Source organism: Halichoerus grypus, chromosome 8, assembly GCF_964656455.1.
Source record: "Halichoerus grypus chromosome 8, mHalGry1.hap1.1, whole genome shotgun sequence".
Taxonomy (NCBI): Eukaryota; Metazoa; Chordata; class Mammalia; order Carnivora; family Phocidae; genus Halichoerus; species Halichoerus grypus.
Genome location: NC_135719.1, coordinates 44,136,123 through 44,149,436, shown reverse-complemented (window position 1 = coordinate 44,149,436; position 13,314 = coordinate 44,136,123). Strand labels below are relative to the sequence as shown.

Sequence of the window (13,314 nt, the reverse complement as noted above, 5' to 3'; positions counted from 1 at the left end):
TTTTTTATAGATCCCATAGGCATTTCTATGTACATGATCTCTATTTAAAAAGACAGTTTTATATCTTCCTTTTAATTGTGTAAGACTGTTGAATCACAGACCTGTACCTCTGAAACAAATAATACATTATATGTTAAAAAAAAACCAAAAAAACAAGATAGCAGGAAGGGAAAAATGAAGGTGGGAAATCAGAGGGGGAGACGAACCATGAGAGACTATGGACTCTGAGAAACAAACTGAGGGTTCTAGAGGGGAGGGGCGTGGGGGGATGGATTAGCCTGGTGATGGGTAATAAAGAGGGCACGTACTGAATGGAGCACTGGGTGTTATACGAAACAATGAATCATGGAACACTACATCAAAAACTAATGATGTAACGTATGGTGATTAACATAATAAAATAAAATAAAATAAAATAAGAAATATCTAGAATAGGAGAATAGGCAAATAAAAAAAATAAACTTCTATGCATATTATTATTTTCTTTTTGCCTTTACTGCACTAATTAGGATCTTCAGTGCAATGTCCTTGCCTTGTTCCTGATCCTTGTTCCTGATAAAGCGTTCAGCCCTCGAACATTAACTATGATATTATTGATATATACATCATGGTTGCCATTTATCAGACTGAGAAAGAAAGTTCCCTTCTATTCCTAGTTTACTGAGAGTCTTTATCATAAATGGATGTTGATTTTTTGTCAAATGCTCTTTCTAAATCTAATGAGATGATCATGTGATTTTTCTCCTTTATTCTCTTAATTTGGTGATTGCATTGATTGATTTTTGAGTGGGAAGCTAACCTTGCTGTGTTGAGTTAAACTATACATGGACATGATGTATTATTCTTATAATATGTTGCAGGATAGGTTTGCTAATAGTTTGTTAAGGATATTTGCATCTACATTCACATTAGGATATTGCTTTGTAATTTCTTATAATGTCTTTGCCTACTTTTGGTAATAGGATAATGTTGAACTCATGAAATGGGAAGTGTTCCCTAATTCTTTCCTCTTGAAAGAGTTTACGTAACATTTGCATTTTTTCCTTATGTGTTTGATAGAAGTTATAAGTGAAGCCATCTAGACATAGACTTTTCTTTGTGAAGGGATTATAATCCAATTCTTTAATAGATATAGAGCAATTCAGGTTTTCTGTTTCTTCTAGTGTCAGTTTTGATAGCTTGTCTCTTTTCAGCTCCAGAATTTCCATTTGGTTCTTTTTTATAGTTTCTTTTTCTCTTCTGAGATTCCTCACGTCTTCATTCAGTATTTCTGTATTTCCGGGTTTGAACACATTTGTAACAGCTCTTTTAAAGTTCTTATCTGCTAAATAAAATCTTAAAAAAAGGGGGAGAGCACCTGGGTGGCTCAGTCAGTTAAGTGTCTGCCTTCAGCTCAGGTCATGATCCCAGGGTTCTGGGGTGGAGCCCTGCATCGGGCTTCCTGCTTAGCAGGGGTCTGTTTCTCCCTTTTCCTCTGCACTCTCTCTCTCTCAAGTAAATAAAATCTTTAAAAAAAAATAAAGTTCTTGTCTGCTAATTACAAGTTCTGTTTATCCTGGGGTTGCTTCCTTTTTGTCTCGATTATTGATCACACTTTTCCAATTTCTCCACATGACTAGTAATTCTTAATATTGTATGCATTTTAGATGATAAATTCTGTCATCTTGTTCTAAAGCATGATGGATTTTGTTCTAACAGCCAGTTAACTTGGCTGCACTCGTAAACTCCAAACTCTGCTTCCTCTATGATGGATAGCAGCTAAGCCAAGGCTTCCAACTGTTGCTTTCTGCTGGGACTCCGAGGTCTCTCCATGCAACACACGTGTACTTCAGTGATTAGACCAGGATTTGGGTGGTTTATAAGTAGGTTTTGGTCCTTTTCCCCAGTGGCTTCTACTTTTCCATGACTTGCCTCACCACTTTTCACTCCAGTAGCCCTTCATTTTCAACTCCGACTCCTGAAGCCAGTAAGATGGCAACTTTCTGCTTGAGTTCTAGCTGCCCCTTACAGCATGGAATGAGGAGGCACTCAGGTGCGAAGGCACGCAAAGGACATCGCACCCACTGTAGTTCACCTCTTTTAAGGCTGACTTGCTTCTACTTGCTTCTGATGCTCCCCAGGTCTGTCAAAGTTATTTGTTTTCTATATATGTTATCCATGGGAGGGTTAATCTGATACAAGCTTCCTTGCCACTAGCAGAATAGGAACTGCTCTATTTGTTTCCATAGGGAAATTTAGGGAGATTTAAAAGAAAATGACACCATCACCACCATCATCTCTCCAGAATTCCCAATATTTTTGACAGAACAAGCTTTATATTCACACACTCTTGATATGTCTCTCTTATCTTGCCTGACTTTATGTATGAATCCAATTATGTTTTTTAAGTATAAGAAATAAATACTGGCAGATAAGCCAGCCATAAAATACATTTAAAATAGAATTTAAGCCTAGAATAAGATAAAAATTCTTGATAGTGATAGCAAATGCCTTACATGGTCTTGTCCTGTATACCACTCCAATCTCATCTCTTATCATTCTCTGCGTAGTTCATTATCTCCAGCCACCCCAGCCTCCTTGTTGTTCCTCAAATACCAGAGCACCTGCCATTCATATCATGTGGAATGCTCTTCCCTCCAATCATTACATGATTGCTTCTTCTGATCATCCGGGTCTCTGATTAAATATTGTATCTTCAGAGAGGCCTTTCCTGATTACCCTACCTAAAAGAGCAAACCTTCTCCCCCACCCCAATTATGTTCTTTTTTTAAAAAATTTTATTATGTTATGTTAGTCACCATACAATACATCATTAGTTTTGGATGTAGTGATCCACGATCCATTGTTTTCGTATAACACCCAGTGCTCCATGCAGTACGTGCCCTCCTTAATACCCATCACCAGGCTAACCAATTCCTCCTCCCCCCTCCCCTCTAAAACCCTGTTTGTTTCTCAGGTCCATAGTCTCTCATGGTTCATCTCTCCCTCCAATTCTCCCCCCACCATTTTTCCCTTCCTTCTCCTAATGTCCTCCATGTTATTCCTTATGTTCCACAAATAAGTGAAACTGTATGATAATTGACTTTCTCTGCTTGACTTATTTCACTTAGCATAATCTCCTCCAGTCCCATCCATGTTGATGTAAAAGTTGGGTATTCATCTTTTCTGATGGCTGAGTAATATTCCATTGTATATATGGACCACATCTTCTTTATCCAGTCATCTGTTGAAGGGCATCTTGGCTCTTTCCACAGTTTGGCTATTGTGGACATTGCTGCTATGAACATTGGGGTGCATATGGCCCTACGTTTCACTACATCTGTGTCTTTGGGGTAAATACCCAGTAGTGCAATTGCTGGGTCATAGGGTAGCTCTATTTTTAAATTTTTGAGGAACCTCCACACTGTTTTCCAAAGTGGCTGTACCAACTTGCATTCCCACCAACAGTGTAAGAGGGTTCCCCTTTCTCCACAACCTCTCCAACATTTGTTGTTTCTTTCCCTGTCCATTTTGGCCATTCTAACTGGTATAAGGTGGTATCTCAGTGTGGTTTTGATTTGGATTTCCCTGATGGCTAATGATGATGAACATTTTTTCATGTGTCTGTTAGCCATTTGTATATCTTCTTCAGAGAAGTGTCTTTTCATATCTTCTGCCCACTTTTTGACTTGATTATTTGTTTTTTGGGTGTTGAGTTTGAGAAGTTCTTTATAGATCTTGGATACCAGCCCTTTATCTGTAGTGTCATTTGCAAATATCTTCTCCCATTCTGTGGGTTGCCTCTTTGTTTTGTTGACTGTCTCCTTTGCTGTGCAGAAGCTTTTTATCTTGATGAAGTCCCAAAAGTTCATTTTTGCTTTTGTTTCACTAGCTTTTGGAGATGTATCTTGAAAGAAGTTGCTGTGGCCGATGTCAAAGAGGTTACTGCCTATGTTCTCCTCTAGGATTTTGATGGATTCCTGTCTCACATTGAGGTCTTTCATCCATTTTGAGTTTATCTTTGTGAATGGTGTTAGAGAATGGTCGAGTTTCATTCTTCTGCATGTGGCTGTCTAATTTTCCCAGCACCATTTATTGAAGAGACTGTCTTTTTTCCATTGCATGTTTTTTCCTGCTTTGTCAAAGATTATTTGACCATAGAGTTGAGGGTCCATACCTGGGTTCTCTATTCTGTTCCATTGGTCTGTATGTCTGTTTTTGTGCCAGTACCATGCTGTCTTGGTGATCACTGCTTTGTAATATAGCTTGAAATTGGGCAACGTGATGCCCCCAGCTTTGTTTTTCTTTTTCAACATATCCTTGGTGATTCGGGGTCTTTTCTGATTCCATACAAATTTTAGGATTGTTTGTTCCAGCACTTTGAAAAATGTCATTGGAATTTTGATCGGGATGGCATTGAAGGTATAGATTGCTCTGGGTAGCATAGACATTTTAACAATGTTTATTCTTCCAATCCATGAGCATGGTATATTTTTCCATCTTTTTGTGTCTTCCTCAATTTCTTTCATGAGTGTTTTGTAGTTCCTAGAGTATAGATCCTTTACCTCTTTGGTTAGGTTTATTCCGAGGTATCTTATGGTTTTTGGTGATATTGTAAATGGAATCATTTCTCTAATTTCTCTTTCTACAGTTGCGTTGTTAGTGTATAAGAAAGCAACTGATTTCTGTGCATTGATTTTGTATCCTGCCACATTACTGAATTGCTGTATGAGTTCTAGTAATTTGGGGGTGGAGTCTTTTGGGTTTTCCACATAAAGTATCATGTCATCTGCAAAAAGAGAGAGTTTGACTTCTTCTTTGCCAATGTGAATACCTTTTATTTCTTTTTGTTGTCTGATTGCTGTTGCTAGGACTTCTAGTACTATGTTGAACAACAGTGGTGAGAGTGGGCATCCTTGACGTGTTCCTGATCTTAAGGGAAAGGCTCTCAGCTTTTCCCCATTGAGGATGATATTCGCTGTGGGTTTTTCATAGATGATGGATTTTATGAGCTTGAGCAATGTTCCCTCTATCCCTATACTCTGGAGAGTTTTAATCAGGAAAGGATGTTGTATTTTGTCAAATGCTTTTTCTGCATCAATTGAGAGGACCATATGGTTCTTCTCCCTCCTCTTATTAATGTGTTCTATCACATTGATTGATTTGCGAATGTTGAACCACCCTTGCATCCTGGGGATAAATCCCACTTGGTCGTGGTGGATGATCCTTTTAATGTATTGTTGGATCCTATTAGCTAGGATTTTGTTGAGGATTTTGGAATCCATATTCATCAGGGATATCGGTCTGAAATTCTCCTTTTTGATGGGGTCTTTGCCTGGTTTGGGGATTAAGGTAATGCTGGCCTCATAGAATGAGTTTGGAAGTTTTCCTTCTGTTTCTATTTTTTGAAACAGCTTCAGTAGAATAGCTATTATTTCTTCTTTGAATGTTTGGTAGAATTCCCCAGGGAATCTATCAGGCCCTGGACTCTTGTTTTTTGGGAGGTTTTTGATCACTGCTTCAATCTCGTTACTGGTTATTGGCCTATTCAGGTTGTCAATTTCTTCCTGTTTCAGTCTTGGCAGCTTGTAGGTTTCCAGGAAGGCCTCCATTTCATCCAGATTGCTCAGTTTATTGGCATATAGTTGTTGATAATAATTTCTAATAATTGTTTCTATTTCCTTGGTGTTAGTCGTGATCTCTCCCCTTTCATTCATAATTTTATTAATTTGGGTCCTTTCTCTTTTCTTTTGGATAAGTCTGGCCAGTGGCTTATCAATCTTATTAATTCTTTCAAAGAACCAACTTCTAGTTTCATTGATCTGATCTACTGTGTTTCTGGTTTCTAATTCATTGATTTCTGCTCTAATTATAATTATTTCTCTTCTAATGCATGGCTTAGGCGTCGTTTGTTGCTTTTTCTCTAGTTCTTTAAGGTGTAGAGTTAGTTGGCGAATTCGGGATTTTTCTATTTTTTTGAGTGAGGCTTGGATGGCTATGTATTTCCCTCTTAGGACCGCCTTTGCAGTATCCCATAGGTTTTGGATTGATGTGTTTTCGTTCTCATTGATTTCCATGAATTGTTTAAGTTCTTCTTTGATTTCTTGGTTGACCCAAACATTCTTGAGCAAAGTGGTCTTTAGCTTCCAAGTGTTTGAATTTCTGCCAAATTTTTTCTTGTGATTGAGTTCCAGTTTTAGAGCATTGTGGTCTGAGAATATGCAGGGAATAATCTCAATCTTTTGGTATTGGTTGAGACCTGATTTGTGACCCAGTATATGGTCTATTCTGCAGAAAGTTCCATATGCGCTTGAGAAGAATGAGTATTCTGTTGTTTTAGGGTGGAATGTTCTGTAAATATCTATGAGGTCCATCTGGTCCAATGTATCATTCAAAGCTCTTGTTTCCTTGTTGATTTTCTGCTTAGATGATCTGTCCATTGCTGAGAGTGGAGTATTGAGGTCTCCTACAATAACGTATTGTTATCAATATGACTCTTTATTTTGGTTAACAGTTGGCTTATATAGATGGCTGCTCCCATGTTGGGGGCATAGATATTTACGATTGTTAGATCTTCTTGTTGGATAGACCCTTTAAGAATGATATAGTGTCCTTCTGTGTCTCTTATTACAGACTTTAGTTTAAAATCTAATTTGTCTGATATAAGAATTGCTACCCCAGCTTTCTTTTGAGGTCCGCTGGCATGGAAGATGGATCTCCATCCCTTCACTTTCAGTCTGGATGTATCTTTAGGTTGAAAATGAGTCTCTTGTAGACAGCATATGGATGGGTCCTGTCTTTTTATCCAATCTGCAACCCTGTGCCATTTTATGGGAGCGTTTAGGCCATTCACATTGAGAGTGATTATTGAAAGATATGAATTAATTGTCATCATGTTGCCTGTGAAGACGTTGTTTTTATAGATTGTCCCTGTAAATTTCTGTTGTACATCACTCTTGGGGTCTTTCTCCTTTTATAGAACCCCCCTTAATATTTCTTGCAGGGCCGGCTTAGTGGTCACATATTCTTTCAACTTCTGCCGGTCATGGAAGCTCTGTATCTCTCCATCCATTCTAAATGAAAGCCTTGCCGGATAAAGTACTCTTGGCTGCATGTTCTTCTCATTTAGTACCCTGAATATGTCTTGCCAGGCCCTTCTGGCTTGCCAGGTCTCTGTGGATAGGTCTGACGTTATTCTGATGTTCCTCCCTCTGTACGTAAGGAATCTCTTCCTCCTAACTGCCCTTAAGATGGTTTCCTTGGTTCTAATTTGCAAGTTTTACTATTACATCCCGGGGTGTTGGCCTGTTTTCCTTGATCTTGGGAGGGGTCCTCTCTGCCTCTAGGACTCGAATGTTTGTTTCATTCCCCAGATTAGGGAAGTTCTCAGCTACGATTTGCTCAAATACATCTTCTAGTCCTCTCTCTCTCCACTCCCTCTGGGATTCCAATTATTCTGACATTGGAACGCCTCATGGTGTCACTTATTTCTCTGATTCTATTTTCATGGATTCTGAGTTGTTTTTCCCTGGCCTCCTCTTTTCCCTTTTTATCTATTATATTGTCTTCCAGGTCACTTATTCTCTCTTCTGTCTCAGTTACCCTAGCTGTTAGATGATCTAGATTGGATTGGATCTCATTGATAGCATTTTTAAGTTCTGCCAATTCACCTTTTATTTCTGCCCTTAGAGACTCTATGTTGCCATTAATTGATTTCTCCATTCTAGCCATTGTCTTCACAATTGCTAGCCTGAATTCCATCTCTAACATCTTGGTTATATCTGCATCCATTTGTAAATCTGCAGCATAAGTCATAATCTCTGAGTCTTTTCTGTTTTGGGGGCTCCTCCTCCTAGTCATTCTGTTGATGGGTGTTTGAGGGAATGCATAGAGTCCAAATTATTGACCAGAACCCAAGCCAGATGCACCTGTTTTCTTGGGACCTTAGGGTTGCTGGCCTCTTGTTTTCCCAGCCTGTCTTCTGCGGGAGGGGCCTGCGGCGCTGTTACTCAGGCAACCCTGTTTGGGCGGAGTTGCCCTGCCCCCTGTGGCGGGGGATGGGCTCAGCAGGAATCAGTCTTTGGGGCTTTTGTTCTCTGGCGCCTTTCCCTGGAGGCTTTCCGCGTCTCTTCCGCGAGTCAGAGAAGAAGAGACCGTTTCCAACCGTCTGCCTCAGAGCAGAGAGACCGCAGTCTGTTCTTCAGTGAGCTCTCCAGGCCACACTGTCTCCGTTTCTGTCCGTGCTGCTATAAACTGCAGCATCCTGGGTTGTGCGCCCCTCCGCAGCGCTCCCAGTCCTGCCTCCAGGTCGGGGCACGTCTCTGCCCTTTGTGCTTCTAAAACCGCCAGCCGCTCCCAGTTCGCGCGTGCGCGACTCTGCCGCTTCGGTTTCCGTCCAGGGGGCTGCAGTTCGCATGCGCGGGACTCCGTTGCTCCGGATTTCCACCCCGGGGGTTGCAGTTCACCAGCGCGACCCTGGCGCTCCAGGTTTCCGGCCCGGGGGCTGCAGTTCACGTGCGCGCGACCCCGCCGGTCTGGTCCTCCACCCCGGGGGCTGCCCTAAAGTCCCTTCCCGCCGCTACCGGTCTGCGATTCTGTGCCCGTCCGCAGCGCCCGAAGCTGTCACTCACTGGCGGTGTAGGATCCCCACGGCCAGGCACCCTCCCGCCGCCGTTTATCCTCCGATATCTGCCCGCAGAATCACGGCTCTCCGCTTCGTACCTCAAAACCAACTGCCTGCGATATTCTGTTTGTAGAGATCCAGATCTTCTTACATCTCAGGCTGGTTTCATGGGTGCTCTCAGTGGTCTGGTAGATATCCAGCTCAATTCCGGGGACCAGTGAAATAGGGTCCCCTACTCCTCCGCCATCTTTCGGGACCCCCAAATATGTTCTAACATCTTACTCTGCTTTGTTTTCTTCATAGCACTATCTAAAATTATTCATCCATTTCCTTGTTTATTGTCTGGCTCCCCTCTAAAAGGTAAGCACCAAGAGGGCAGAATTTTTGTCTTGCTCACCAATGTGTCCTTGGTAGCTAGAACAGTTATCTGGCACAGAGTATGTTTAATAAGTACTTATTACATAAACAAATGAAAAATGATATGGCAGGTGTTGAGGTGTATCTCATTTTTCCCCATTAAACTAATTTGGCAACAAAAGAAATTAAGATAATTGAAAATATGCAAAAAGTATTCAATATTATATAAACTATATGTTCTTCATATTTAATTTAAAATAAAGCCAGTATTTCATTTTACTTTAGGACAGTGAAACATTGCACAATTCATTATAAAATCATGTGAATCAACAAACCAAACATAAATTCTCAATTGGTAAAAGAAAAAAACCTAACTGAAAAGGAAGAAAGAAAGAAAGGAAGAAATTAAGAAAGATAGGTAGGTTATGGTTGTCAAAATTGTTTAACACAGAGAAGTAAACTCATGGTAGTGAAATTTGGGGATGAATGGGTATATAACATTCGTTATAATTTGAATTAAGGCGATAGGCTATTTAAAAGCTCAAGGAACAATAGGTACTTACTAATAGTATTTAGCTTCAGAAGATTTATATTCTTAATTTTAAAACACAATGCTCTCTCAAAACACCAAATAGTTATCTCAAAGCCAAAGCAGCAGCAATAATAATAATAATAATAATAATAATAATAATAGTGTTATGTATTTACATAATCATTGTTCAGGCTCACAACTTCTATTAATATTTTGTTTATTATTCTTTTTATTAAAATTATACTGTTCAAATTAAGTCACACATGAAATTGGCTTTGGAAGAAAATCACTTTAGTATATTATTTAAACCTTCTAGGATAAAATGCATGCAAGTTCTTCCAGTCATGAGCAACTAACAAGACATGTGAGGTATAAAATGGACATTTATTTTTATTATTCTCAATAGAAGATCAGAGTTATAATAAGTTTCTCAGAAACAATTGTAACAAATTACTTCATGGTACAAAATTGCCATAGAAATTTTCCTGGTGAATGGCAGATGGGGCGACTATGTTTCACATGCTTATTTCCCAAATGTAGAATTCAATAGAATGGTATTAATAGAGGAAAACCTAATTCTTGAAATGGGGATATGTTAGAAATATAATACTTTTTTTTGCATGATGTTAATAATTTCAATATAAATTAATCAAGCTAATTGGTTTGTTGTAATAGGAACCAATGCAAATAGATTTCATTAACAAGGCAATCCAAGTATATGAAACTCTATCTCTATTTAAATTAATTCCCTTTGAAAATTTTCTGTAAGAGCCATAACGTCACCAGAAATGCTTACAGGGACTGATCCACAGATCCAATAGTATTACAAATGGACAAACTAATAAATATACAACATAGAAAAAATAATAATCAAGGATAAGTCTCCTGGCTCCCAAATCATTTAATAGTATCACGCTTGGCTGTGCTTACTATTTTCTTCAAATTATTTAGAATAGTGACGTTCTAACTTGTGAATGTCATATAAGTCCCATATAAGTGTTGTTTCTACAGTAAGCTTAAATATTCAGTGCTTAATCTTGATCTGGAAATGCTGCTATTGTGGTTTTGTTTTATAACTCGATTTCCACCAAAAGGATAAAAAGAAAAAAAAAAAACAAGAGGTGAAAGTGGGAGGTGGGGAGGTTTGTGGGCAGGATTATCTTCATTATCTTGGCAAGCGGACACATTTTTGCCTTAGAGCTGAACAAATTTTGCTGATACTCAACTATCCCAAAGTGAAAGATTTACAAGAGCAAAGAAGTAATTGTGTGAGTGAAGGTTTGAAAACCTATAGGACATCAAGTCATTTGATGTTGCATTTTTAACAAGACTCTTCTTTCACCTGCACAGCTATGTAAGACAAATTGCTCTGCTCACTCTTGACATCCCAGTCTGCATCTGGCTCTGAGTCACTGGAGTAAATGTCAAAGAGGGAGGCACTTCTAGACCGCAATCCGTTGGTCTGAGTAGTGGCATTACACAGTTGTTTTCCAAACACTTTCACTTTGGCCTGAATACCTGAAAGAGAATAAACACATTTGCCTGTGAATTACATTTTGCTTGTCATTTATCTTTCATATACAAAAGATCAATTCAATTATCAGTCGAAGAGTCCAAACATACCAACACTGCGGTGAGGGGGTCTTTTCAGAGACATTTGTGTGCTTTTATGCACTGGGCCTTCTTCACAGTGAGTAGGTACCGAAGTGACACCATAAGATAGATTATTAGCAGGGACTTGTGTTTGTTTAACTTCATTTTCATATGTAATCTAAAAATATAAATCAGAGAAGAACCATATCAAAGGTAGCCTAACTAGTATGGTTTTATTTTTCAAAAGTGAGAAGTAGTAAAAGAGTATAAATAATAGTTTTCAAGGTCACATAGTAGGAAGACTGGAGTTTGAATCCAGCCAAGCTGGCTCCAAAGTCCAAGTTCTTAAGAACTCTGCCATACTGTTCTTTACTATTTGTAAATCATAAATTGCCAAGCATTCTGGTCAAACAGAAATTTGTAAGTTATTATTTGCTTACAACTCATTATTTTTTCCTAAATCAATAGCTATAAGAGATAATACTACTAGTATTAAATTACTGGATATCATAGCAGTAGCATTATTCTAGAAAGCCTAATCATCGGCCCTTTATACCTTACAGAGAAATACTTAAAATAATATGACTGGCTTTAAATGTTTTTATGCTTTCCTGAGAAAAATTACAATGTGAAACAGAAATTTTGATTTGCGGGGGAAGTAAGAGTAGAAAGGAGCAGGATTTGGATACTTAGAAGGTAACATAAGCAATTGTACTACTAGGTATTTATCCAAAGGATACAAACATAGTGATTCGAAGGGGCACATGCACCCCAATGTTTATAGCAGCAATGTTCACAATAGCCAAAATATGGAAAAAGCCCAGATGTCCATCAACAGATGAATGGATAAAGGTGTGGCATATACATACATATATATATATATATATATAATGGAAAACAATGAAATCTTCCATTTGCATTATATATATATATATATATATATATAATGGAAAACAATGAAATCTTCCATTTGCAATGACATGGATGGAACTAAAACGGTATTATTGCTAAGCTAAATAAGTCAGTCAGAGAAAGACAAATATCATATGATTTCACTCATATGTGGAATTCAAGAAACAAAACTGATGAACATAGGGGTAAGGGAAGGAAATGTAAAATAAGATGAAAACAGAGAGGGAGGCAAACCATATGAGACTCTTAACCATAGAGAACAAACTGAGAGTTCCTGGAGGGGTGGGGGGTGGGGGGATGGGGCAACTGGGTGATGAGCATTAAGGAGGGCATTTGATGTAATGAGCACTGGGTGTTATATGCAACTGATGAATCACTAAATTCTACCCCTGAAACTAATAATACAGTATATGTTAACTAAATTGAATTTAAATAAAAAATTTTTTAAAAAAGAAGGTAACGTAAGACTGAGTACCTAGAAATTATGTGGAAGAGGCTAAGAAAGGATATCTAGAATATGTAAGGGGGCCTGTGGGAAGAAATAAGAAGTGATAGAGAAACCAAAAACAAAATTAAAGTGCTCTGTAATTTTATCTATGCCCTGGTCGTGGCACTTGCCTTTGAACCACTGAAAAAATATTTTAGCTGGCATTCATAGTTGCTGTAATACTGTAATATAGGCTATTAACACCCAAGTTAAAGAAACTTTGTGAAGAAAGTTTTGTGAAGAATCCCTTCTTCTTCTTTTTTTTTTTTTTTAAAGATTTTATTTATTTATTCATGAGAGACAGAGAGAGAGGCAGAGGCAGAGGGAGAGGTAGGCTCCCCGCGGAGCAGGGAGCCGGCATGGGACTTGATCCCAGGACCCCGGGATCATGACCCGAGCTGAAAGGCAGATGCTTACCTGACTGAGCCACCCGGGTGCTCTGAAGAGTCCCTTTGTAACAGGAATAATTACGCCTAATATTACTGAGGACTTAAAGTATAAGTCTTACCTTTTTATTTGTGTTTATAAAATTATGACCAATTTCTATTGGCTATATCTACTTCTAAGCCAAGCATTATAAAAGTCTAGCATAAGTACATATTTCTTTACAAAACGGGTTTATGCCTGAAAAAAATGGCATTTTAGAAATTTAATCAGGTTTTTAAAAATAACTTGTTCCCATTAGAATAATAATACCTTTTATCACTGAGAAAAATTTGCACCATACAGAGAAGCAAAAATAAACTAAAAATTAGCCATCATCTCTTTATCCGTAGCTAACAACTTTGTATTTTGGAACTTTTTTGGTCTTTTTTTTTTTTTTTTAATTGG

General features: G+C 38.4%; 1 protein-coding gene across 1 annotated transcript in view; it reads right to left on the bottom strand.

The window, feature by feature from the left end:
* Positions 1-9,856: 9,856 nt before the first annotated feature.
* The window catches only part of THAP10 (THAP domain containing 10), a 12,350-nt gene continuing 8,892 nt past the window's right edge, over positions 9,857-13,314 (bottom strand). Inside the window, exons 2-3 of the mRNA XM_036095179.2 lie at positions 11,115-11,262; positions 9,857-11,009 (exon numbers count right to left, since the gene is read on the bottom strand). Of these exons, the coding sequence (XP_035951072.1) occupies positions 10,813-11,009; positions 11,115-11,262 (345 nt within the window). The 3' untranslated portion in view covers positions 9,857-10,812. The remainder of the gene's footprint in view (positions 11,010-11,114; positions 11,263-13,314) is intronic.